General features: G+C 42.0%; 1 protein-coding gene across 1 annotated transcript in view; it reads right to left on the bottom strand.

Annotated features, from left to right (window-relative positions):
- Positions 1-1,447: 1,447 nt before the first annotated feature.
- jade2 (jade family PHD finger 2) overlaps positions 1,448-27,158 on the bottom strand; it is a gene marked incomplete at its 5' end in the record, with an annotated part of 149,059 nt that continues 123,348 nt past the window's right edge. Inside the window, 3 exons of the mRNA XM_080508224.1 lie at positions 1,448-2,564; positions 4,287-4,432; positions 16,671-16,802. Of these exons, the coding sequence (XP_080364350.1) occupies positions 1,812-2,564; positions 4,287-4,432; positions 16,671-16,802 (1,031 nt within the window). The 3' untranslated portion in view covers positions 1,448-1,811. The remainder of the gene's footprint in view (positions 2,565-4,286; positions 4,433-16,670; positions 16,803-27,158) is intronic.

Here is a 27,158-nt window from a genome sequence, read left to right as displayed (position 1 = left end):
TTTTAACTTGTGAGCTTTAGTAGCCTTTCAAATAACGCAAAATATATTTGTACATTCCTAAATGAATCAAGTGCACAAAATCTCGAAAAAGACTGAAGATCTAATTAGACATTTGCAGCAGAAGGACATAAACACATACTTGTCTAAAAGTAATATGATATACTTCACTTTTTCCCCAATTGTGAAGGCTTGTAATACTAAAGCTTGTTTTGAAGTGTCATTCCTACAATTCCTGTATTTATATTTAGGTCTTCTGGACCTTTTCGAGTTGAGTCTCATAAGTCTAAACGACAGTAGATTAAACGATAAGTGAAATATAACTCAATACGTTTTTCCCCCACATAACATTGGAATAATGGCTTTATTCTCTCTCAAAGTATAACCTGGCCAAACTCTGTTTGTGGGCGGCTCTGGAGTGCAGTGGTGACGTTGACGTTGACGGTGGGTGGGGTGGGCACAGAACAGTAAGCAGCGCTTTGCACTGATAGTACGGAGTGGCTCTGCTTTGCTAATGGCTGCAGATACTTTTCTGATAAATGGCAAACGCTGCATTTACATCCTTGTTTCAGGCACTAAAACAATTGTTAAGGTGACAAGGAGCCCAACGCCGGCTACACTGGGTAACCAGCCCAGCAGGATTTCCTCATGGTTTGATTGTTACAAATCCGATTGACAAACGACTGATTGATCCACTCATTGATTGTTTGGTTGATTGACAGGGTCTGTGGGGGTTAAGGTTGAGGCAGGGCCACAGGGCAAGCGACAGAAGGCACAGAGTTTCTACAATGATTCTTCTCTAAGGATTTGGGCAAAAAAAAAAAAAAAAAAACCAAAAAAAAAACAAACAAACAACAAAATGTTTTGAAGTTGGAAGAATTTGAAAGCAAATCTTTCTACAACGGCTGTGATGTAAGAAAAGGGATTTGTTTATAGTAGTTTATGTATCCGTTTGTTTGTGTTTGTGTCTCAGTGTGACAATCGGATTGGGCACCAGGGTTGGGGTCAAATCGTTTGCTATTGAAATGGTGGGAAAAGCGAGAGGATTTAAAGTAAATTGGACATTGAAAGGCTTCAGTGTACAGTTTGCAATGGGGTCAACAGGAAGTGAATTGACCCCAACCCTGAATGGACATCTATTATACACACACACACACACAAGTGCTTACGTTACAGCTCTCATGACTAAATCAGTTGTGCTTTTCAATGCTGAATACGTTTAGTCCTATGTCACCGTCTGTACATATTCAGACCAGCTCTGGTGTGAAATTGTCTTTGCACTGAACATAATCAAGAAAACAAGAACTCATTGGATGCTTCTCAGGCCTTAAATGACCATGAGTGAAGCATACCCTGAAAACAGCTTGAATAATAATATCAATAATAATAATAATAATGCCCCAAAGTGTTTGTTCCCAAGTCTGGCAGATACCACAGACATGAGGCCAGAACCGGGTACTTCAGCCCCCAGAAACAAAACCAAACTGAAAATATACAAAACAAACAATAAAAGTAACGATTGTTTCCTATTTAGTGAATGTTTCGCATCTTACGGAAAGCTCACAACAAACTGCGGTCCAGTGGAGAAGCTTTAACGGTACAGTTAGGCAAACGGCTACATTCAAATTCCCCCCGAAAACAAAGCAGGTTAGGAGCTGGAGAGAGTTTCCTCTGACAGATATGACGGGGATTTGGTTGAAGAGAGCCATCCAGCCGTGTTTTACAGACTGGGCACAGATGGAAAAACAATTAGCCAGCAGGACGATGCTTGGAAAACTGTATGTGTGTATTTGTCCATTTGAGTCTCAGTTTTATTAGGACGCCAGCACACTCCTCCTCAGCAGGTCCTCATTCCCAGAATGCAATTGTGGCAGGCGGAGTTTGCGTCCTCCGGGGCGCGTCTCTGAATCGCTCTGCTCGCCGTCGGAGAAGTACCCGTCGGTCTCAGCGCTGTCTAACATGGAAGTGTCCTTTCCCACGAACGGCAGGTCCACGGACTCCAGCCCGGCTACGCCTCCACCCGCGCCCCTCCCTCTGGACTTACTCTGGCGGGACAGGCGGAGGCGCGGCGTCCCCGGCACCGTGAGCCCCGGGCTGGACGCTGGAAGCGGAGACATACTTGCTGTGAAACCAGACGCGACGCCATTTCCCGTGTGGAGGACGTCCCACGAGCCGTGGTCCTCCGAGATGTGACAGGAATCCATTTTGGAGATGGGCGGCTGCGGCGGCGGTTCCCTGTGGAAGTCGGTGCTCCTGGTCTGGTGGTGGTGGAGGTGATGGTGGCCATTCTTCGAGGAACTCCTGGACCTTTCCCCTCTGCGGCCTGCGCAGCTGGACTTCTCTTCTGCCACGCTGGCCCAGAGGCTCTTTGCCGTCGACGGGCTGCTGGTGGCGGACGCCGCAGCTGCAGACAGGAGCGTCGGAGGCTGAGCGGGCGGCGTGGCTGGCCCACGAGCCCGGAGTTTGTTGCCTCCCCGCGGTTTGCGGCCCAGCTGTGGTGTCTTCCAGGTGGACTGCATGGAGTTCTCCATCATGAGGTTGAGCAGACTCTCTTCGCCTTGCAGGAGCTGCATCAAAGGAAGAGAGAAAAAAAAAAAGAAGAAGTGAGAAGTGATAAGAAGCAAAGTAAATTACAAAAAAAATAAAAAATGAGAGAACAGAGCTCGGCTCGTCTAGTTGGAAAGGTGCAGTGAGTTTGACACAAAGTACTCTGGCAAGTTGATCAATGGAACAATTAATTAGCCTGTTGCTGGGACTTCTTTTTCACATTCTCGCAAATAATAATTTGGAACAAAGACTTCCACCCACCAGCAGCTACCCACATTCCCAACAGCTTACCAGAGGAGGATGTGAACCACTAATGGCACATTTTGTTGTTGAGCAGGAGGAAAAAGAAAAAAACCAAACACAAACAGCGGTGTTGTTTCTTTATACGATGTAGATTTTTTTTTCAGTTTTTGTAAACACGTAAACTACGGGCGTGGGGAGGTGGTGGCGGCTCAGGTACTAAAGTCGGTCACCTTCCAATTTAGCTGGTTAGCAGCTCAATCCCCCATCTCATCCTGCCCATGTATCAAAGTGTCCTTGGGCAAAACACTGAATATACAACTTTGCATTCAGTGTTGCACAGCAGCTGCATTCTTGTGAGAGCACCTTGCATGGCAGCTGTTACTATTAGCTTGAATGAAGTGTGAATGTGACTGATCATGTAAAGCCCACTGAGAGCTCCCATCTCAAAAACATCTGTATTTGTACTGTGTGTGTGTGTATATATATATTGCAACAACACATCATCAGTAGGGTAAAACTAACCTGTCTCACGACGGTCTAAACCCAGCTCACGTTCCCTATTAGTGGGAAACGGGGCTGTTTAAATGAAATGTGAACAGGTTTTCCATTCTTTAGCATAAACTCACATTTACACCCTGCTGCACCAATAAACAGAAACAATCACTCATAATAAACTCACAGGGTGTCATCACAGAGTCAGAATAATTCCCGGTAAAAAAGTGCATTTGATAAAAACAAACAACCAAACAAACAAAAAAAACCAAGAATTTTTACAGCTTTCGACAAAACTATTGTGACGCAGAGAAACGAAAAAAGAAAACAACTTGTCACAATTTGTAACAGCCCTTGTATGCGTGGCTTATGAACTGAAAAGCCAGACTTTTAACTTGAATCTTTATCTCTGTAGCTGTTCGCTCCAAACCCGAGAGTCTGTACATCTTTCTTTTTTAAATGTGGGAAAGATCTATTGGTTTAACTACATGTTTTTTTTAACTGGTTTTTGTGTGTGTGCTTCTCTTTAAAACAGTAAGTTGAGTCTTTTTCATAAATACATTTTTAACTAAAGACCGGTGTAATGAGCTAGTGATACATACTCCTGGTGTTTCAGACATTGTTGTTGTTCTTTTTCTTCTGGCAGCCTCATTACTTTATAAGGAACTCATTGATTCATGCAACTTTGACCGTCTCAGACGCGTCTCGTCTTGGCACGAGTTTTGTCGTCTGATGAAATGGATTGGGATTCAGTTGCAGAGGTGATGGACTGTTGACACGAGTGCTGACTTCAGCAGTTTCAATGATGTCATGCGTGTTGATTGATGTAATCCTCCTTCTTATGTAACTGTTTTCAGCTGTTCTCTGTCTTCACTGAAATCGGGTCTCTGCTTGCATGCTGCCTTTGAATTTTGCAGCTAACTAAATCCACCTCCAAGTTGAAGATACAGCTACAGTAACAGGTATTATAGCTGGACCTCCTGGCTTCCCGCTGTGTGAAATCCTACCTGGTCAGAGAGTAGACTTCCGCTCTTATCCCGATGCTGTGCACCCAGAGCCCACTGACTCAGCATGTCGTCTGCAGTGATCTGCACCGACTGTGCCAGCCAGCTGTCAAACAAGGAGTTGTCCAATGGGAAGGACTTCGACAAACCTAAGGGAAGGGGAAAGGGGCATATGTGAGAGGGGGAGTAGACAGAGATGTTGGGAATGTTTGGGGAATGAAGGGAAAGAGAAGAGACGGGAGGAAGAGAGACAAAACAGAGCAGATATCTCAGAGATGTTGCTTTCTTTGTCGCATTAAAAAAAAGGACCGGTGGTGCAGAAATAGACATGAAAAGACCAAACACCCCAAGGTTGCAGAAGACTTTTTAACCAATTTGTAAACCATTCCTGTACGGTTACCTTCAAGTGAAGTGATTTTTTTTTTTTTTGTGTGACAAATAAATACTAGAAGGATTTGAACTTAAAGTGCACATTCAAAGTGTTGGAGCATCAAGAAAAACCAATCACTTTCAATGACACTTTCCAAATCACACAGATTTGGCTACAAGACAAAACCTGTGTGCATAAACTTAAAAAGAGCGTTCGCCATCTAAACGGCGACAGAGTACAGCTTTGCACCCTGAAGCAATTTAACAGATTCCTCAGTGTGAGCTGGCAGACCGCAACATTTCAAGGCAAGTGGAGGCTACGTCTGTGGTACTCTTGTTTGTTTACGTTAATTACAGCAACATTTTGAAATAAATATGGTGGAAATTATAATGCAACATTTCCAAACTGATATTTGTCTTTCATATAACACCTCCACAGCTTGTGTATTGGGCTTTGGATCGATTGTGATTTTAAATGAAAATAAGTAGAAAACCTTGACATAATGGCAATTATAGTACACAGTGGTGTGCTCTAAACTCAAACATGCAGTTTCTGGGGGGCTTGATTACAAATAAATATAGAAATCCCGTCTCCTTGTTCCAGCAGTGCTTTCTCCACAGTGTGGTGTGTGTACAGTAATGTCACAGCCCAGGAACGTAGACATGTTTGTTACAAGCGTGTGTGTGTGTGTGTGTGTGTGTGTATGCAGACAATGCTGCCTGCTTTTAAGTGTTTGCACGTGGCTCTGTATAATTATGAGCAATTCGTGGCTCCTTTTCGATCATTGTGGGCTATAAGATGTGCCGCCAAAGCACCGTGTGTCTGTCTGAGGCATGTTGGGACTCAGAAACAAACTCAAACATGTAAAATGTTGTGAGGACAGCGAGGCTCAAGGAGAACTGAGGGTACCGGTCTTTCACTCCTTCCACCTTTACAATGCAAAATATATATATTAGTAAGAGGAAATTGATGAGGAAAACAAGGATTATAGTAAAACTTCTGGTAACCAGAGGTTGACCTACCAGAGAGCAACATAGAGGATATTCAAGATAAATACAAGTGTCTTTGGATCCCACAGGCTAATGGAAACCATGAGGAGGCAGCAAAGATGTCAACCACAACCAAATACCTCCTGAGAGCGAGGCAAGTCCTGAGAATCAGTTGAATAGTGAGAACAAGGTCCAGACCATCAACATGTACCAGTCATCAGATATCCAGCCTGGATCATAAGTTGGCCAAAGGAGGAGATAGTAGCTGCAGACATCAAAACAAGAAAGATCTTCCCCATACTACATGTATGGGGAAGATGTTACAAGTCCAGCATCCTCAGGCTAAACACTGAGTAAAAAGAGGCAGCCTGAGGACAAGTGAGTGTCTGAGCCACTATTCAAGATGAAACATCTCCAATCCAAGGCTACATCAGGAAGACTGCCCCAAAGGATGAGCTTCTAAGTGAATGCCTGAAACCTGATGAGGAGGAGCAGGTAACATGGAGAGACAAGCCGCTACATGGCATGTACCACCGCCAGTTAGAGGAAGTAGATGACATCAAGAAGACCTACAGATGGCTAGAAAACACTGGACTGACCGACAACACGGAGGCTCTAATCATGGCCTCCGTACAAGAACAGGTATCAAAACCCACGAGCCACCGAGGTGAAGATCTACTGTAGCAGGGAAGATTCCCCAGAGACAGTCAACACATCAGAGCAGGGTGAAAGATCAAGCGGGACCAGTGAACATGGAGACACAACCAAGTGGCTGGGAAAATGCAAGGGAACATCTGTACCTCAGTATTGACGAGAACTGTGTGGGTGAACAATGACAAGCCATAGTAATCTGTAGTATTACAGAAGTACTACATACACTTCAGCATCGAGTTGGCAAAACAAACAACGAAAACACTTCGAGCCTGCATAATCTCAAATGCAAGAAAATCCAAGCCTCCGAAAAACTGCTCTCCCCCTGGATTACTTTGTTTTACTTTACCATATTCTTTACATTTCCTTCTGGTAAATAAGAACATCTGTCCTGTAGGTTCCACAGACTTTTATCATTTTGCTCGTGATGGGCTCTGAAGACACTGCAGAAAGGAGAGATGGTTTGCACTTAACGTGATGTATTTAGTGCTCATCATTTATTCTGAAGGCAGATCTTTGGCAGTATTGCACTGGTCGTGAGCACAGCTGCAGCTGCTCCGCCTGGCTGTGAAACTCAGGCTGGATGTGGTTGTTGATCAGACTTTGGCTGCTGTTGTGGTTCACTCTAAGGTGCTATGGATGTTTCCTGCTGCACCACTATTTCAGCCCGCTGAGCTTATATGACAGATGTGTTACCGACACGCCGTCGGAGCGGAGGCATCGGTGCACTGCTTAGCCAACACGGCTATCGCTATTTGCGCACTGCCACCGCACACAGTGTTAAAAACCAATGAGTCACAGCTGGAATCGCAACAACCAAAGCACAGCGAGCAAAGTGCAGTCATACACAGAGAGATACAGTCTGTCCCAGCAGTGGTCAGCAAGGACACCTGGCGAAGCAGCTTCCATAGCTTACTGTAGTGCAAACTCGTGCTTGAGTAGCTGCAGTTGCTTCCTGCTGTGATCACAAACGGAGGCGGTCAACTCCACCATATGTGTTACAGTATTTTAAGACATTTCTCTGTGGGTCAGAAAAAAGGAAACAGGAAAATGTTACACAAACTGGTACAATTCCCTTTGTGACCTTTTGGTCTTTGTAGGGGAGGATAATCATCTGGTACATGGGGAAAAACACCCCCACTAAAATTGTACGTTTTTATTGAGCAAAGAACAGCAGTTAATCTCTGAATATGAACACCGTCATAAGATCTGGAACAAGATCTTCTTAAAACTCCACAGTGGAACATAAATATAATTTGGAATGCAAAGAATGTTTTGCTTCATGATAAATAACATAAGTGTGCAGAGTTCTGTGCTTTTTCACTTATTTTCTTCATTTCCTAGTAAGGCCTGGATGCCTATAATGATCCACCAAGGAGGACAGCAGGAGGTGCTGTTAGGGTGCCTTTTCACACCCAGCCATCCTGCACACACACACACACACATGAACACACACCTCAGAAGCACACACGCCGAGTGGGTTGTTTCCATGACGCAGCATGTCGCTGCAGGAATCAGGAGAGCTCTGAGGCAGAGAATAGGTGACAGAGGGAGGGGAAAAAAGAGACAGTGTAGAAGTGTGAAGAAGAAGATGAAGAAGACAGAGAGGAGTGATAAAGGAAAAGATAAGAGCAGAGTTCAGAGGGAGGAAGGTTGGTGAGGAAAGTGAAGCATGCCGCTCCACAGGCTGCTGTCGGGTCCAGTTAACTGCTATTGAAACTGCACTTTAAATTTGACCAGCATGAGCACAAAGCTGTATAGCTGTTTTGTTTATGGTCTTCATACTGGCCTTTCTGATTCTTAAGACTTTGGGTGGTGGCACAAAAAACGTGTTCATTCTCACCAATACATTTATGTTTTGTTTATAATGTTCATTATTCAATGATAAATTAAATGATCTCTTATGGTGGATGCTGACTGATGTTGCTGTGTCTTTTAAACCATATGACCACCCTGACTCCTCCTATTGGCTTGACTAGTGCTAACATATTTCAGTGGCAGTGCCACAGCGAGCTAATGCGACAAATCCAAAGCTGTGGATGCACGAAAAACCTCCAAAAGGGGTTTTGTGCTACACGCTAGCACTAGTAGGGATAGAGCCGTGTGTCTCATAGCTACAGAAAGCCGCCGGGCTTTTGTAGAACAGCTGATGTTGTAGCTGTGAGCAACAAATCGCTAGCCAGCGCTGCTAATTCAGTGCAAGGAATACACGAGCAGCAGGACAGGGCCAAGAGCAGGGCCGAGAGAGAGCGAGAGAGAGAGCGAAAGAGAGAGAGAGAGAGCGAAAGAGAGAGAGAGAGAGGCATCTAAAGCTCTCACTACAGTCTGACGATTGTTCTCGGATGCCAGCCGTCTCCCTGGAAACTCCGCGAGAGAGACAGAGATAGAAACACGGAAACAGAGAGGCGGTCCAGGAGGCGAAACTGAGCGATCACCGGACTTATTGGAGCATTGATGGAGCGACGAGGAGTGGAGCCAGTAGAAGAAAAAAAAAAAAGGCAAACTAAATAGACAAATCAAGCAGGGGAATGACAGGAGAGGACACAGTGATTGCGGGTGCAGTGAAGTACTTGACAGGAGGAGGAATAAATGGACCTGCCACGTGTTAAAAATAACATTCAACTCTTAAACTGTGAATTTATGTGGCTGCACAATGGCAATGACTTTCTACAAATATTAACTTTCATTACTGGTCAAAACCAAGTATTAACAGGCATCCACTAATGAGGGAAGATTTGGTGGAATATATTGCCCTTTTATTTATCATAGTTTGCCATAATGTTGTCTTAATGTGTCCAAGCCAAAACTCCATTGTCACTGCCACAGCAATATCCTTTTTAATACTGGACACCTTCCATCACAGCAGCTCTGTAAACCACATCAGATCAAAAGGCTGCTTGAAGTGTGTTCATGTGAAACAAGACAGAAGTACAAAAGGCACAACATTTGTCATGTTCGTTGCCCTGAGAGAAGTTTGGACGGGGAACACATTCCCCTACAGTTTAGACAAATTGCCAACTTGGAGAGACCTGATAAGCTCACAGTCTTGTGGGGAATGTTTGCATTTGCATTTAATTGCTTTATCCACAGATGGGAGGGAAAAAAAAAAAAAAGGAAGCTGAAAAATATCACAAAAACAAAAAAAGAATTGAGATGCCTTGTTTATTCATAAACTGTCAAAGCGGTGTGCTTTGCACGCTAACAACATTGCAATAATCAAGAGCATGTGACTGTGATTAGTGTTTACTGCGCTGACAAGTTGGGGCTTGAAAGCTATCAGACGATGAGAAAGTGCAACCGCAGGCTGAGTCTGAGGAAAAACAGTAGAATTTCACTGAATTGATAAAAAAAAAAAAAAAAAAAGGTCCATATTTCAACTTTTAAAACAAGTTTTTTTTATAAACAAAAATATTTTAGGGGCATCTACTGTTCTACTGTTCATTTAAGACTAAAAACATATGATTATAACATCAGTAGTTCCGGTCCGAGAAGCAAAATAACCAATGCATATAAAATGTTGGGTACCAGATGGATAGCAAAGTTGCCTAAACTGAAAAGCTTTAAATTACTTACCAGTTTATTCTGTCATGTGTTATAGAAACTATTGAACACAGAAGTCTCAAACATATGGCTTTAGGGCCAAAACAGAAGCTCCACACCTTCCTGCTGGACAATCTTGCAAAGTGTAAAAATGACAAAAAGACATTTTTCAATAAAAGTAGCTGACGTTTGTAATTGCTGATCACACTATTTTAGACAGATTAGTGGACACAACAAAACACCAAAACCCACAATATGTGATCAGTGATGCTGTCGTGAGTTACCATGCTGTTAGAAAAGTAGAATTAGCATTAACGCGACAGTATATTTAACCCTATCATGGATTTTTGAAAAGATGCATGCTGAAGGCCGGAGAAATCCTGTTCTTTGAAACACATTACAGGATTAGATTTTTTTTGCCAAATAGAGCACAAAGTGAGTTGCAGTTTTGGATACGACAATGTTTACACGACAAGGTTTCACGTTTTTCTGTTTTCATTTCAGAAGAGCTTCGCGTTTACATAGCAACGTTTAGAAAAGGGTGTCCATTTACGCAGACATGGCAGAAATGCTTAAAATCATGTAGTTTTCATTTGGGGCCACTGATGAGTGCTGCTGTTAGTTTTTGTAATGAAATCGCACACACATGCACATAGAGAACATTACGCTATAAACATGGTGACTTACACGCACATTCCTACGGAAGGACAACAAAGTTGGATTGCTATTACGGATGGCTCTCAAGTATAAAACTACCCGGGAGAGTATGGACTGGGATATATGTCACTCTGGGGGCCACCACTGTTGTTATTGTCCATCGACTGAGCATGTTCAGAAGAACTATTTATTATGGCTGTGGTGCACAAGTTGCGTTTTTCCCCTTTTCCAATCTTCTTTTTGTTTTCACTTAAAAATATTGTTGTGTAAACGGGACCTAAAAGAGAAAACGTGCTGCATATTGGGATATATTTTGCACGAGGAGAAGTTGCTGAAAATGGGATAAATGTCCTAAAAAATCCTAAATGCAGGGTTTCGCAACATAAAAAAAAAAAATCTTATTTAATGTATACTTTTTCAAACATTTAGAAGTGTCATTATTTAAGGACTATTTATAAAATCATCTTACTGCTCTTCCCACTGGAGTTTGAACGTGGTTGTGTGTGATCACTAATCTAAAATGTCTTGACACCCAGTGACCTATTGTACTGCCTCAAACCTGCGGACAACATTATGATAGTTGTAACATGATAGTCTTCGCCTGAAACATATGGCCTTGTGCTAATAAATGCGATGGAGAGAAGAGAGTAAAACTGAGCAGGAGTTATGATACTTGTCTGTCTTCTTGATCCCAAAGCGCGGAGAGAAAGACAAAGACCTGACAGTCAGGACCAGACCCGACGGAGAACAGATGGTGTGACACACACACACACACGCACACGCACACGCACACGCACACACACACACACACACACACACACACACACACACACACACACACACACACACACACACACACACACACACACACACACACACACACACACACACACACACAGTGTGATATGAACGGATACGGCATGCAAAGACAAACACAGACGACACACCGAGACAAGGAAAGATATACATATAAATGCATGAAAACGCTGACAACAGAGAGCACACACGGACACAGAAATGCAGACAAATGATACCATTGCACGAAATAGCAGCAGAGCAGATACACAAAAGGACCTGTTTGTCATGGAAACACAGTTTGAGTGATGATTTCCCCAGCATGTATTCAACATCAAGCGGCAGTCTTTATCCCACGGCATTCAGGTGGAAAGAAAAGAGAAGAGCGAAGATAAACGGGACGGGTTTCATAACACAGAGCCAGACACACAGAGAAAAGAGACAGATTAAATGTCAAAAATAAAACAAAAAAACATAAGCACATGATGAGAGAAAGGAGACATAAAAAAAAAAAAAAAAAAAAAAAAGATGCAATCAGAACAGGAAGCAAGTGAGGCGCAGCCAAAGTGCTCCCCTGCCTCGTGTTATCATCGGCCTGTGTATCGATCATGTTCACTTCCACAGGAAAACAGTGTTCTCTCTGGGATGCTCATCCCTGGTTAAATAGGGAAATGAGAGACGTGCTGCGTCACTGCAGACCATCGCCACGTGTGGGAATACGAAAGACTCACGAGATCGCAGTAAGAATGTGACATGATGGATTTGGTTGATAGTAGAAAAAAGTTCTAAGCTGACTCTACTTTAACAAAAGGGGAATTAAAAAAAGAAGAAGAAAAAACATAGGACCTCTTGACTTCGTGTGTCCCTGGTTTCTGGGTATGTATGTTCTTGCTGTGCTTGACCAAACCAACATCCGCATTGGTTGACATAACACTGTTATGACCTCTATTCTATTCTTATTATCTGACATTATCTGTTTTCTGCATTTGCAATAAAGAATACAGGATACATAAACCAAAACAACTGAAACCATCTTTGAAATTAATTCTCTCATGACCCAGTCATTAACACCACCAGAGGGCTGAAGGACGTTTGGCTTAACTTTCAGGAGGCAACTGTAAAGTTAGTATTCATATTTAACAAGTAAACTGGGATTATATTGGTTTTTGGATCAAAGTGACATTTATCCATCCAACCATCTTCTAAAACACTTGAATTGAGGTGGAAATGATGCTGCAGTGTAGAAAACAGAGTAAAACAGACCCTCCCTTTTCTGAACGCACCTTGAATATACATTTAAAAAGCGTCACCGGTGAGCAAGTTTTGGTCAATGTTCAAAGTCAGCAGTGAAATATTTCAACAGTTTGGGATGCTCCAAAGCAGGATTTTTAAGTCTGTTTCACCAATTCTATTTGAATCAAGCCTGCTGGAATCAGACCGTCAAAATAAATCCATTGCTCTCTTGCTCTTCTCTAACCCAGCAGAAAAATACTGCTCTGAAGAATGAAGCAAGTATAGAAAATGGACAGATGGAATGCACTTTTCAATGTGTATGAGGGCCGAAACAACTCCAAAAGGAAAAAAATATAGCCCAGTTGCCAAGAAGTGGAAAAGCCTCTTGAGGCAAGATGAGGCAACTGAACCCGTTTCAAATCTCACAAAGCGTGTTGGCTTAAATTTGGTAAAATACTGTACAAGTCCAGTACAGGTAAAGCACACGCACACACAGACAAAATTCAAGCCTGCAGCTGCCACAAAAAGCCAAGGCTCCAAACTTTGACGGGTGAAAACTGAATCTTTTGCGAACGTATACGTGGATTTGACGTAACAGAAATGTTAACGGCGGTGTGAGGTTAAGCTTAGCTGTATATAATTCCTGCCAAAACGCTTTAATCCCTGCAAAGTCAGAGCCCATTCCGTTATCAGCCCAGCAGCTTCAGGTGTCGTTCTTTGATGGCAGCGTGAAGTCTTTGTTGGGCGGTTTTCACAGCTTTCAGCAACTTTCTGTCATGTTCATTTTCCGAGATCACAGAAGCGAACCGAGCTCTTCGCATCCTAACGTGTTGCTTCAGTGCTGCAGTCAATGCGCAGCGATTTCCCGTCAATGCATTTTTAATGCGTCGTGTGCGGTACGTTGGTGCAGCTTTTCTCCGTCGATCTTTTGTGGATCTGCTGCTTTTATGCACATCGAACTACTCAAAAGGGGGATTGACAAGACTGGTAGCAATTAGTCATCAAAGCTCATTTTCACTTATGCTCGCATACACTCATCATGTACACTCATCGCCTGTGTGGCGCACAGCATTTCACTGAATGCAAGAATGCTTTGAACGTATTAGGTTTGGATACATAAAAACAAGGCTTATGTAAGATCAAAAATCCACCTACTTGATGTCCTACACGTAACAGATATTTACAGCGAAGAGCTTTTTTTTTTCTTTTCTTTTGAGGATGCCGAGAAATATAGAAGACTCTCTCCCCCACACAAACCCACCACCAAGCCTAACTTGTCCCATTAAACCATTATTTGCGTCGTATACGCTGTCAAGTTTCAGCTTTCACACTTGAGGACTTTGCACTTGAGGCAGCAACACTATAACTATGCATTTACAGACTTCGAGTCAAAATTGAAGGACAAACTGTGTTACGCAAGCCACACAAGGTTACCTGGGTAACCTCGCTGATAGGTAACCACTGGACACACGGCCTAAAGCGTCAGTAAAAGAGCAGTCAGAGCTGGTGTGACAGAATGATGGCTACAGGTTTAAAGTTGGAGGCTGCATTCAGGAGGAAGGAGAAGCGTGCAGCGCTCCTTGATAGAACAGCTATTTGTGAGATCTTTATACTATCAATCATTTCCGTTGGATTTGTAATGTAATTTTAGGGTGAAATATTCCTGGTAATCCAAGAGATGCCACCTGAAAGGAGAGGGAGGGAGGAAAACAGTGTGTGTGTGTGTGTGTTTGATCCTGACAGCATTTTCCGGTTCTGCCACGACCGACAGCACCGGCTCTCATCAAACTGTCACGGCTCTACTGTCCCATGAAGCAGCTGCATCGGGAAAAATTACCGATGATGTTTACGGGATGTCAGAAAGCAGGACTCTGCAGACGCGGCAGACACGTCGGGGGAGTGCCAACTTTCAAAACACGCCGCGATAATGAACGGACAGGAACAGATGGATACAAATTCAATTCGAACTCAAAGGTTTCTTGCATAATGAGGCTGCTATATTTGCACCCTTGACTCAACAGATCAGTCAACGCAGTCCCACAATGAGCCGGAATTATTCCTTAAGAAACCGAGTAACAAAGAAAGCATCACTCTTAGCCTCCTCCAAACCAAACGCGTCACCTCAGCATGGAGGAGAAAGTAATCCGAAACCTCTCTCGGTGCTTCGTGATGGACACTCTGTTTCAAGGTAGAGTATCACTGTGACTTTTATGAGGATGTGGGTGCATTGAATTGTTAATTTGCGCCTCGATAGTCGGGCAGGTGGCTTGTCCCGCGCTGACAACTTAAAAGCTCCAGATTCAATCACCATAATCTCCAGTGTGTCCATCAAGCGTCCATCAGCTGTCTTACAATGAGACACCGAGCCGTTATCTGCTCCTCCACTTTCAGCCACAGTGGACAAACAGTGTCGGCTGAACGGCGGTAAATTGTCCAGGTTAGCGACAAATACCTTCATATGTATAAACAGTCGACTCAATTTCCATTTGATATCCGTCTTCTGAGCAGCGCATGAAGCTGTAATAATCACTAGTGACGATGGATCACCTTCTAACGCGACAGGCTGTCATTATCATCCGTCCTCATCTCAACAATGATGAGGACTGGCAGAAACAAGCCTCCCTCTCTTTTTTTTCCACTGGGGTTGCTCTCCCTGTTGCTCATTAGTGATGAGGATTTACATTGACAGAAGCTGCCCTCTTACGTTCTCTGTTTCTCGATAACAAATTATAACTTCAAATATATTGTTTCTACTCTTTTAAATCCCAAATCCCCGATGCATTTTATTTTAGCAAACTTACAGTCCATGGTTTTACATTTTTGCAAGTCAAGAGATGTTTAAATTGGCACACATCAACAAATGCATACCAGCCAAATGAAGATAGAGGTGTACTTTAACCATGGAGGGACAATTTATGATTTATTTCCCCAACAATGTAAATGATAATAATAGCAGAATGTTTATTCATTTGTCACTTAAATATTCACGAAATGTGAACTAAAACGTTGAGAAATTTCTATTTTTAGGCTGAAATTATGAACAATAAATCCCAAAAAAGCTTGCAAATTTTTCTGTTACTTGTTATTAAAAGAAAAAAAACCTTTTACATTGAATACTTTGTCCCTGTAGATACAGAAGAAGAAGAAGAAGAAGAGGGAGCTTATAAAATGTATGAGATAAAGTTCTATGAAAGTGAAGGGAATTTCTACAAAATTGTACTGCAAGGATCCTTTCTGCATCTTCATATGTTTGATTCATGCTGCGCTGGATTTTTTAGACAATTAGGCCAAGATCCGTGTCCGACGCCATTTGGTTCACCAGTTCAGGCTCTTTCACAAATGAACTGTACTGAAGAAGAAGTCGCACTGGAGTTTTTCATCATTTGGATCAAAGCTGACGACAGACACTTGATCGCATATTCTTTCCAGCGTGGCAGCAACGGCTGTTTCTCTCTCAAAGTATTTCCATTTTCAGCGACTCAAAATGCCACTTCCATGTAAACAAAAAGCCAAAATGCAATGCAAGTTTGATAGCGTGTAAACATGGGCCTATATAATCAATTCGTCCCAGGAAGCCTGAGAAGACGTTGGCAATACCAAGGGATTACAATGTTTTAATATTAAGTCCTGTTGTATCGCTCTCCCTCCCTTGTTCCCAAATCACTTTGAGTGGTGTCACGCTGTCAAATAGCAAACAAGGTGCATCAGCTTGGAGCTGCTGGGCTGAGCGGCAGTCAGCTTCTATTAAAGATTTCACAATCAAACCCGACACTTGATCCAAAACAATTTTATAGAGCTAATGATGGAGGCATGACGTCTGTGGAAAAAATCCTCACAGGAGAGAAAAAACAAGACTATCAAACGATTTTCATTTAAGATCACGTCTTCACAAATACCAATATCAAGGTGAAATAAAACAACACAAACTTCAGGTTCCCACCTTTTATGACTTAACAGTTTCCTGCTCGCTTTCATGAAAAGACTGCTTTATCAAAGCCGAGATTAATGAGCAAAGCGACAAGGCTAAAAGTGAGATGCAACCGACTCTCAGAAACACAGGAGCATATGTTCAGCCAATGAGGAGCATTTGATCAGTTTGGAAACGCTGCAAACGCTGCAGGGCGTTGGGCCGCCCACACACAAACAGTGTACCTAGCTCTTTAAGCAGGGAGCCGTTCTCTGACTTCCATCTCTCCTTTTTCTTCTCAGGACTACTCTTTCTTCTCTCCTTCCCTTTATCCTTCACTCCATTCTGCTTCCTCTTTGCTCCCTTCTGGGTTTTCTCTGCAGGGAGACACAGAAGACAGGCTCGGGTTAGGGATTTAGTTTATTTATTCAATTTAAGTTCAATTTGGTGTCGCCCAGCCTGAGGAACATCATCTTTTTGGGTGAAATTTGGGTCAGAAAGTAGCAGACGGCAAGTTTTATAGGGAGAGAAAAACTGTGCAATAAAGAAAAAAAACATATTGATTCAATGGATTGTTAAAACAAGGATGCGAAAGTGAATGTGACAGGAGAGTTCAGAAAAGAAATGAACATTTTATATACATGATTTGAATAAGAAACAATGTGAATATTTTCAGGGGTTGCATCTGTCGTATTTTGTACTCACATGATTGGTCTCCACCATCTTTTATAGGAATGACAATGTAATAAATTTTAATTATAAGGATTCAAAATGTGGCTTTACAGTTAAATAAAAGCAGAAGCCTCTGCTCTGTTTGTTGTGCTTTTCCCAGTTTTTTTTTTCCCCTTCCGGTATTCTAATCAGGTTTGAAAGTAGTAAGTTTGAACCGAAACCATGAAAGTGCCAACCCCAGATCAAAAAAATTACTGAAACATACTACGAAACTCTGCAATACAGATACAGATAAAAAAAAAAAGAAGTTCAAGTCATAATCCTATGTGAGTGGCTACAAAATTGAGGATAGCTCCTCAGAATTATATGAATGTCTTTATGCTGGCATCGTTCTGTCTGAGCAATCTGTTGATAAAAGCAAAGAATATGATTCAGGTGTCACCCGAGGAACACTTGGAGATAAAAAACTACATTCATTTTGTCATGAGGTTTAGTTGCATACTTCATTCGTAAAGTCAGACAGATTTTTCCGAGTCAGCTGGACTGTCTTCCTCATGAGGTTCGGTGATGGAGCTACAGTTCATCTTCAGTGGCAAACGCCTCTCCCTTCTGCTCGACCCAGATAAAGCCGAGATGCCGGGGACGCATGTTAATGCTTGGTGTAAAGCTTGTTTAGTATTCTAGTTAAAGTTTGAGGGTGAGGCTGTCAAACGCAGGACGCATGTGGCCTTGATTAGTGCAGCCTCAGTTAACCTCAAAGTTGAACCAACAAAACAAAGACGATTTGTGGAGTTCTGGGCTTTGTCTCTCTCTCTCTGTGTGTGTGTGTGTGTGTGTGTGTGTGTGTGTGTGTGTGTGTGTGTGTGTGTGTGTGTGTGTGTGGCGGTCCTTATTTTCACTCCATTGTATTGTCATTACCAGAGATTACTGATCTCATAAAAACAGCTGCTGTAATTAACTGTACGTTGTTTCGCTTCATCAGAATAATATGTAAGTGATTACAGCTCGTTGTGAGTTGGTCTTGTGAGGCTTCGAGGGGAACCGAGAGCAGGCGAATGAATAAATATACTGCGATTGTTGCATTAATGATCGTAGATATTGTATATCTGTGCGACAATCAACAAAACACACATTTCCAAACTCCCGCACACACACGCGACAGCCGTAGTCTTCAGGCGTGTGAGCATGCAGACGCATATATAGCATGACATGCAACAGAGCCCTGCAGAGCACCTCCCCGCTGCGAGCTGTCCTCTCTAACTCCAGGAGATCTCACTCACTCCCTCCAGCCGAGATTGTGGCAGGTAACACACTAAACACTGATCTGCACACATGATGAAAGACAAACTAACACCGCCGCCTGACAGCCTGACGCATTCGTCTCGCGCCTGGGAAACACGATAAAGCTGTGTAAGAGGACGAGAAAAAAAAACATTGGATTATTATTATTTTTTTTTTTGAAACCAAGTGAGATGAGTAATAAAAAGGTAAAAATCCATTTATGAGTCTTCTCTATTTCTCTACTGACATTTACAATTCAGCCACTGGATGCTGGAAGTAGTCCTAGTTAAATATGGCTGGGGTCACACCGTGGACACACACGTAACTATGGTTTGAAACTGGAGTAACAGTAGAAGCTATTGAGTAACTTATAATCAAATTCTTATTATTCTTATTTATAAAACTCTGCTGCATGTTACTATAGTCATCATTGCTTCATCTGTTAAGCTTTCAAAGTAAAACGAAACGTGTTGTGCTCATAAGCAACGATCAAAGCTGCATTTCCATGAAAGCTAGCGTTTTTACTTGGTAAAAAGATCTAATATAATCGATTATCAAAACATTAGCAGATTGAATTGCTTTTCCATCGTCTTACCCTTTGATGGGAAATCACGTCAGCGCTTAATTCAGAAACATTATTAATCAATTATGAGATAAAATAATAATGATTACTACTGTGCTCAGTATTTAGCAAACTAAAAGCACAGACGTGCCTTAGCCTACTCCGCTGAGCGTCGTGTATAAACACGGCCCTGACCTGTCTCTCAATCGACAACACAGTATGTTGGCACGGCTTCTTGTAACAGGTGATTGGTGTTTACACAAACAGAGTACAGATACTGTGTGTGTGTGCGTGTATATATATCTATATTTTTTTGTTTGTTTTGTTTGTTGTTTACACACACGTGCACATGTGTGAGATTATGTGTGCACATTGGTAGAGCAGGTGGCAGCCGCAGGGTCATTACAGCTCCAGGTTGTTCAGAAAAGCTGCTTTTGATTTGATTTGTTTACGTGCGTATTGCTCTGTGGTCACTGCGGGGTGAAACGGTGGACACGGCTGATGTCACACATGCAGCTGGTCTCTCAGCGACTGAAGGTAAAAAAGCACATTTGAAGCTTATTGCTTATCTGACTTTGTGTGCGGAAAAAAATGTAATTACTATGGAAAAAATATTTATCGACATCATTTTCCACATCACACCTATACAATTCAAAAGTGCTCTACTTGTCTTTCTAACGATTGACAATATTCTTATGTAACAGCAAGGTAGTTGCCTTTTGTTTGCAGATCGAGTCATCTTAATTGCTTTAGTAGCTGCTGAGATGTTTCAGTCAGAACCAAACTGGGAGATCAAACAACGGATGGAACTACTGTGAGACGAACAACATGGATGTTCTGAAGTAGAAAAAAATAACTATAATATTACAGGATATTGTAAATGCTCTGTTGCCCAACGCATGCACCACTGGTGTGCGTGTGTGTGTGTGTGTGTGTGTGTGTGTGTGTGTCAGTTAGTAGAGTACATTCCTACATTGTGTGTGTGGCTGTCATAGCCAGCAGTAGGCTGTCCTCATGCTTACTTTAGCATGGAGGAGCAGGACATGCATGACTGGAGCTGAGAGAGACCAGAGAGAGATTTCACACTGAGACAATCTTTTCGGTGTGTGTGTGTGTGTCTCAAAAGCAAAGAAAGAAGAGTGTGAAAGTATAGTTCAGTGAAAGTACAATACTGACTGTTTGATAAGACAGAAGAAGAAAACAACCATTTGTTCCGGCTGTTTATGAAGCCGTACATATAAAATGCTTCCGTTTTCATCGTAATGTTTGGGGATATTTTGCATTTTTAAAGGCCTGATAAAGTCAATGCTCCACCAACACTTGAGTAAAACGTTTCATATCTAAATCTGTAGATTCTCGCTGGCTGCAGCTGCCCCATTTTAGAGTACATCACTAAGCAATATTATGACCAAATAGAAACAAATCTGTTTGAAGCGCTTAATTCTATAATAATTTTTTCTGCACTCATTCCACATCCTGGAATTATAAAAAAAAAAAAGCCAAAACTATATAAAAATGTTTGGCCGAAAACAATCTCTAAACCTCAAAGAGAACATCCAATTTTTTTTTTTTTTTAAGTCTGAACTACATTAACAATCCAGCTCATCCCTTCAGCATAAAATACATTTTTCTCCACAAACAACTCACAAATCCCACTTTATGTACATCCATCCACCTGATGAAGAGCCTGTGTGTCTGATGAGCACACAACAGAGAAAACTATAGTTTTATGGAGTGAGATTCCACTCTCAATGGGGTGGATTTACCAACACATGGTCCTGAAGCACTGAGTTCTCAGTGTGCTGCTGGGTGCAGTTGTGATCGCCAGAGTCTGATCAGTGGAGGATAATAAATGTGAATAGCCAGTAAACAACTGGGCTCTCCCATTTTTTGTTTTGGCAGTAAAATAAAAGTTTTGTATGGAGAGATTTTTCTGTCATTTGTCTCATCATATGATGTCGATAATGGCTATGGTGTCTATAAAAGATGTGGATGACACTGGGTTGTGTACCTTTATCAATGTAAGACACAAAGTCTACTGTGGTGCTCTAGCCTGCAGGCTGCAATGCAAAGTGTATGAATAGAAATTATATTCGGTGCAATTTTGTTGCAAACGTTGCAAAGTTGCACTGGTTCAGAAGAACTAACTGTCGTAACCTAATGCGGAAATTAAAACTGAACAGCAGATGGCACCGCTACAGCAATACTTCCTTTATTATTGCTTGCATAATTACAAAGCCAGAAAATGAGGCTGCGTTCAAAATATCATGTTTGACAAAGTCTGCAGAAACCCATACAGCAAAAAGCTTATGCCAACATTAACCGCTACAGAAGCACTGCTGCAAATAGGTTTGCAATTTGCATAGGTAGCAATTGTAATGAGGCAAAAACATAATAACATGTTAATAGTGTAGTAACAGTTTGACAATTGTAAGTTATTATTCTATCTGCTGATTATTCTATTATTGAGGGAGCATAAAAACACTTGAGAATATAATAACTATGTTCAACAATGTAATAACACATATAAGTCAACATGTCATGAAAACAAATACAATTTATTGCAGTTTTCATGTAGTGAGCTTATCAAAAAAAGGTGAAGTGGGTGGCATTATCTAACTGAGTCAATGAGCATAAATATGCTACTCTCTCAACTATAGTAAATGTGTTTTACTATTTTATGACATTATTGGTCATTATTACATCACTGGCTGCTACAAGGATTACATATTTTATATATTTCTTTAATACATTCCAGTCTATATTATGCCTTGAACCACGTTCAGTAAATGTGAACACTTTCAGAATAGACTCGTACGTCTCCACCATAACAATTTCTCGGTTTCTCACTTTTCATGATCTCATTTCATGTCATCAGACTGTGCTGTTTGAAGTCACTGTTGTGAACTGTGGCACTAATTCTTATAATACACCTGCATTAACGGATTCCAAAGCCTGTATCGTCCCGTGACTGGTCAGTTTGGACGTCGCCGGTCCTTGTCGGGACGGCCGTGCTGGACTTGTGGAATGAGCCCAGCGAGAGAACACTGCTCACCGAGGCTTAAATGGCAGAATTCATACTCTGCCAGAGCAATCACACCTGAGTTTGAGTTAATGCAGTGTGAGTACACCCTCAGCTACTCAGCGTCGAGGTGAAAAGGTACACCGCCAGGACAAATCATCCCTTTACGATACACTGTAGGGAAGAGAAGTACACATGGGAGTGGATGATGAAGAAGAACATTTCCAATTCAATGAACACCTCCTGAGGCAATCTTTGGGAATACACTTAGCTTTTTATACCCGTGTGTAATAACTGATAGCTACCCCGTGAAAGACACTGGCGTTCTTCCTCAAGCATAAGCTATAATTGTGTCATTTTTATAAACCATGCTATAAATCTAACATGTTGTTTTTCACTTCACACAACTTCTATTGTACAAAAATAGTTGTTTTTTTTTCCAAATAAGATATTTTTCTCCTGAGTAACAATTTCTGGTGTTTCTTCTACTTCTTCTATACTAATAATAATAAGAAAAGGTTTTTGCAGAGGGAGTTAGTCTTAGTCCAAAAAAAGGGAAAGGAGTGGGTGTCAAATATTGAACAGACTGTAAATCCCATTGAGGCCCTACACTTGTATGGAACTAGTGTGATGTTTGTAGGAGTAATGTATGACTTTTATATATGCGAAGAGAAATTGTAAAAGGAGTGCAGGTACATCAGACAATTCATACCATCTTTTTTTTCTCCAATTTATTTTATGGCTGCTGCTGAAACTGCAGAGGCCATTAACATCAGGGGATCTTTGAGGAAGCTCCCACAGGGGACGCTTCTTCTGCATTAGAATTTCTTCTTCTTTTTTTTTTGTTTTGTTTCGTCAGTGGAACCATCTTATCCCATGATCTCCCAGGGACCATTTTTCAACATTTTTTCCCTATTTACCCCTCCCCCTTCCCTAATCTGATCTTGCGCTTTTATATGTTTTACAGCTTGGAAAAGGAGGAGAACTTGTCTCAGGGTTTTCCAAGGACGCCTGCAGGCTCTGCTCGAATGTGTGGAAACTTTCCGCCTGCAGGTTATAATCTCTGCACAAATCCAACTATCAGCAGTGGAAACCTTTTCAAACTTGTTTTTGTCAGATCCGTGCTTTTTTTTGTGTGTGCCTCTTTTTGTCTTTACATTCTGCCGCTCTGCAATACTATCCACTGCACTAAACCTCCCTCCCTCCCTCCCTTGTTTAGAAGGTGCAACAGCACCGGGGGATTTGTCTTTTTGAAGTGTGTGATTAATTTTCCCTCTTTCCAGGTGCACTGAACTGCAGCGTGTGTGTGTGTGTGTGAGTCTCTAGTCACCGTGCCCCATTTCTTACCTGAGCTCATTAGTGCAATGTGAGAGTTTTTTTTTCATCCCCCACTGTCCTTTCCTCCCTTTCTCCACCTTTTTCTTCCACCTTTTCATGCCTTCCCTCTCATCCTCGCAACTCCTGCTTCCCTCTCTTCTCGCACTGTTTCTTTCATCCTATTACCTTCTTGTCCCTTCTCATCCTCCTCTTCCTTCGTCCTTACTTTCTCTATCTACCTTAAACTCTCGCGCGCACACACACACACACACACACACACACACACACACACACACACACACACACACACACACACACACACACACACACACACACACACACACACACACACACACACACACACACACACACACACACACACACACACACACACACACACACACACACACACTTTTTGCAGAAAGCAGATCAGAGGGGCCAATACAAACCACTGTCAGCTTGTCACGGTTGGGTTTGAGCCAGAATATAAATGCAGTGCACCTTCTGCATAACAATAACATTGTGTGAATGTGTATGCGGGCTCTCAGGAAAAAAAAAAAAGGTCTTACCTGCTGTACAGATGTGATGTGAACTTATATATATATTTTAGATATGCAAGTACAATTCTGAAAATGTCCGCACAAATAAGTCACCATTTCAATTTTACTGTGGTTCAGCGTCGTGGGTATAAAAACATCTGGATGAACCAAAACTGAAAGGTCATATTTCCATCACGATTTCCATGTTGGTTTCCAACATGCAAGGTTGGTCTGGCACTCTTAAATTATGTCATCACGTCTCACCATCTTCTTCCGTGTTTCGGTGGGCCGTCGAGCCACTAAAACGCTAAACTAACATATATTCAAACAGATGAAATTCAGTGACCATATATCTGGATTTAAATTGTGGATTTGGTTGCAAAGCAGCACGGTGTGGGCACCATCTGGGCACATCTTTTGGAAATCTTAGAATTTGTGTGCCAGATATGCAGAACATCATATTATAGCAGCATGCGCGAGACAAACGAAGCTAAATGTAGTTATTTGTAGTATAAGATAGAGGAATTTGCTTGGCTTGTTACATAATAAATGGAAAAATGACAACATAAATCATTTCACCATTGTTCTTCAAGCTCAGTTATCAAACAAGGATATTCCAGTGAGGGACATTTTGCACGCCTGATACTATTTAATACACAGACAGAATATGTCTTAAGATTTGTTCAGGTCACGGGATAGCCATTTTTTAGACATGAAGGCACCAGTTCGGGGCTGATGAAGCCTTCCAGATGAGAGATGCAAAGTCTTCAAAACATCAAGCAAGCCAATTTGCATTCATGAGAAAATTGGAGGTTATAAACAGAACTGTGATACGCTTTCCAAGGTTAAGCTATGATCTTTGTTTCTGAGTGGAAAAGCCATGAAAGTCTGATGAATTAGATCAAAAAAAGTTCACTAAAGCCTGGATTAACCTCAGTTCAGTCACACTGGCAGTGATTATTATTATGGTCTCATTTTCAAAACTAAATCAATTATATGAATTTAACCACACTTATTCACATTTCTACTAACCTCAACACTTTGTTTTATACATTTGAAGCAAACAAACCTTTTTTTCAATGCTACTTTTTTCATAACATGAGTAGTAAAGGCACTTTGGTTTTTCTTTCTCCTTGGCTTGAAAATTATGGAGAGTCATGATATTTGTTTTTACTGAGGTTTAAACTATTTCGTTTTTGGATGACATGCCTCAAAAAGGACGCTGAATAACTTACTTCAGCTTCTTGTTCCTTCTGCGGCTGCATGTGGAGATTGTCTGCCTGCCTGTGCGCTTAGCTGGTAGCAAAAAGCATGACGCGAGTTGGCCCCGACATGACAGACAGGCAGATAAACATGACAGACAGACAGACAGACGGAGTGGCAGACAGAGCGTGGATGACAGATGAAGTACTACGGGAGAAAGACGGGCAGACAGAGGTTAGTGGTTCTGTCGTAGGTTTGGTTATGAGGAGCGATTCTCAAGACTTCCACATGGAAACAAGCCCACGGGGAGATGGGGAGAGGGTGGATAGTGTATTCTGGTAGAGGGTGAGCTCCGGGCATCTGGAGGTTAGTGGAAATCTGATTTTACAGTTGTAAAATCCCTCACTGCTGCCTCGAGTGGATGACAGATCACATATAACAGCTAAAACCCTAAAACCCTGACAATAAAGGCATTTAAAGAAAAACAAATCATATCAATGGAGTGTCATCCCATCTCACAATATACCGTTTTAAGCCTGTTGCGCATTTATAGTTTTGAACTGGAGTCCAAAAGTTACACACTAAACCAAACAGGTAATAATATTACAATTTGTGAAATTGTAACAAAAAAATCCCAGTGTTGGTGCTTTCTATGGTATGAAATTGAAAGCAGAATGCAATGAATTGAAAGGAAGGAACCTGATAGAATTTCTGCTTCGTATTTGTTCACTATCCAGTAACTTTTAATACGTTTGTGCTTTAAACACACATGTTATACCGTCCAATAAAACCATACCAGATATTATTGCTGATCACTGCACCGTGCTGCTCTATTTCTCCAAAAAGCCACCTTCAGAAAACACTGGCTGACCTTCTCACACCATAATTGAGGAGATTGTTATTCTCCTCCTCAGCTTCATAGAACAAGCCGTCTCCTCCTTGTCACAGGGAGAACATGCAAACTGCTCTCTTACCAGGATGTCACAGTGCTGCACCTCCATGCCTGCACTTCTATGTCCTCAGCCTCTTCAGGATCTGGTCCAACTGATGTGAGTCTCTGAGAGGGATTAACTTGTCCCACAGAGCCAGAAAGAGGTGATTCATTCCTGTGTTGAGCCCAACTTGTTCCCCAGTGGAGGAAGATGTCAGTCAAATGTGATAGTTTTAGCAGCGGGACAAGTCCCATTGTTTCAGCCACAGTTCGCCGTGCTATATCAGAACAGGATATGATGTATTCCCAAATTATTACATCCTGTTTGTACCTGATATATTGTCCCAACCTGGATTTGGACAGTAGTTTTCTTTTACAACTCGGCTTTAACCAATAAAGACATTTGTTTGTTTCTTCAGGAACACGGTTCAGACCAGGTTTTTCCATTTATTTGTAACGTCACTTTAGTGTCACACAACATCACGTTATCAGCCTGATGGACAAAATTAAACCGGATGTTGGATGAGACCAAACAAAATATGAAAGCCAAGAGAGAAGGGGGGGGATACAAGCCTGAGAGGACACTGCAAATGAGAAACGGAGAGAAAAGCAGATGGAGGAGAAAATGATTAAGGAAGAGGATAAAGAGAAATGGAGAGTGGAAAATAAGAGGGGAAAGATGGTGAGGGACACAACAAATCATTATAGCAGACAACCTCATCCTTCACTCTCTGCTGCTCCAGCACACGTGCACACGCACACACACACACACACACACACACACACACACACACACACACACACACACACACACACACACACACACACACACACACACACACACACACACACACACACACACACACACACACACACACACACACACACACACACACACACACACGATCCTCTGTAATCTAGCTCCTGTGGCAGTGTGAATAGATATGGCTGTTTAGTGCCAGCAGCACAGCTCCTGGTACCTGATGGCAGCAATCTGCTGAGTCAGGAGCTCTGCACTGCGTGTGTGTGTGTGTGTGTGTGTGTGTGTGTGTGTGTGTGTGGTGTGTGTGGTGTGTGTGGTGTGTGTGTGTGTGTGTGTGTGTGTGTGTGTGTGTGTGTGTGTGTGTGTGTGTGTGTGTGTGTGTGTGTGTGTGTGTGTGTGTGCGTGCATTTGAAAATGTGTTAGTGAGAAACAGAGAGAGTTTG

The sequence above is a fragment of the Blennius ocellaris genome (assembly GCF_963422515.1).
Source record: "Blennius ocellaris genome assembly, chromosome: 14".
NCBI classification, from domain to species: Eukaryota; Metazoa; Chordata; class Actinopteri; order Blenniiformes; family Blenniidae; genus Blennius; species Blennius ocellaris.
Note: the sequence above shows the minus strand (reverse complement) of the source record. Positions and strands in the feature narration are given on the sequence as shown.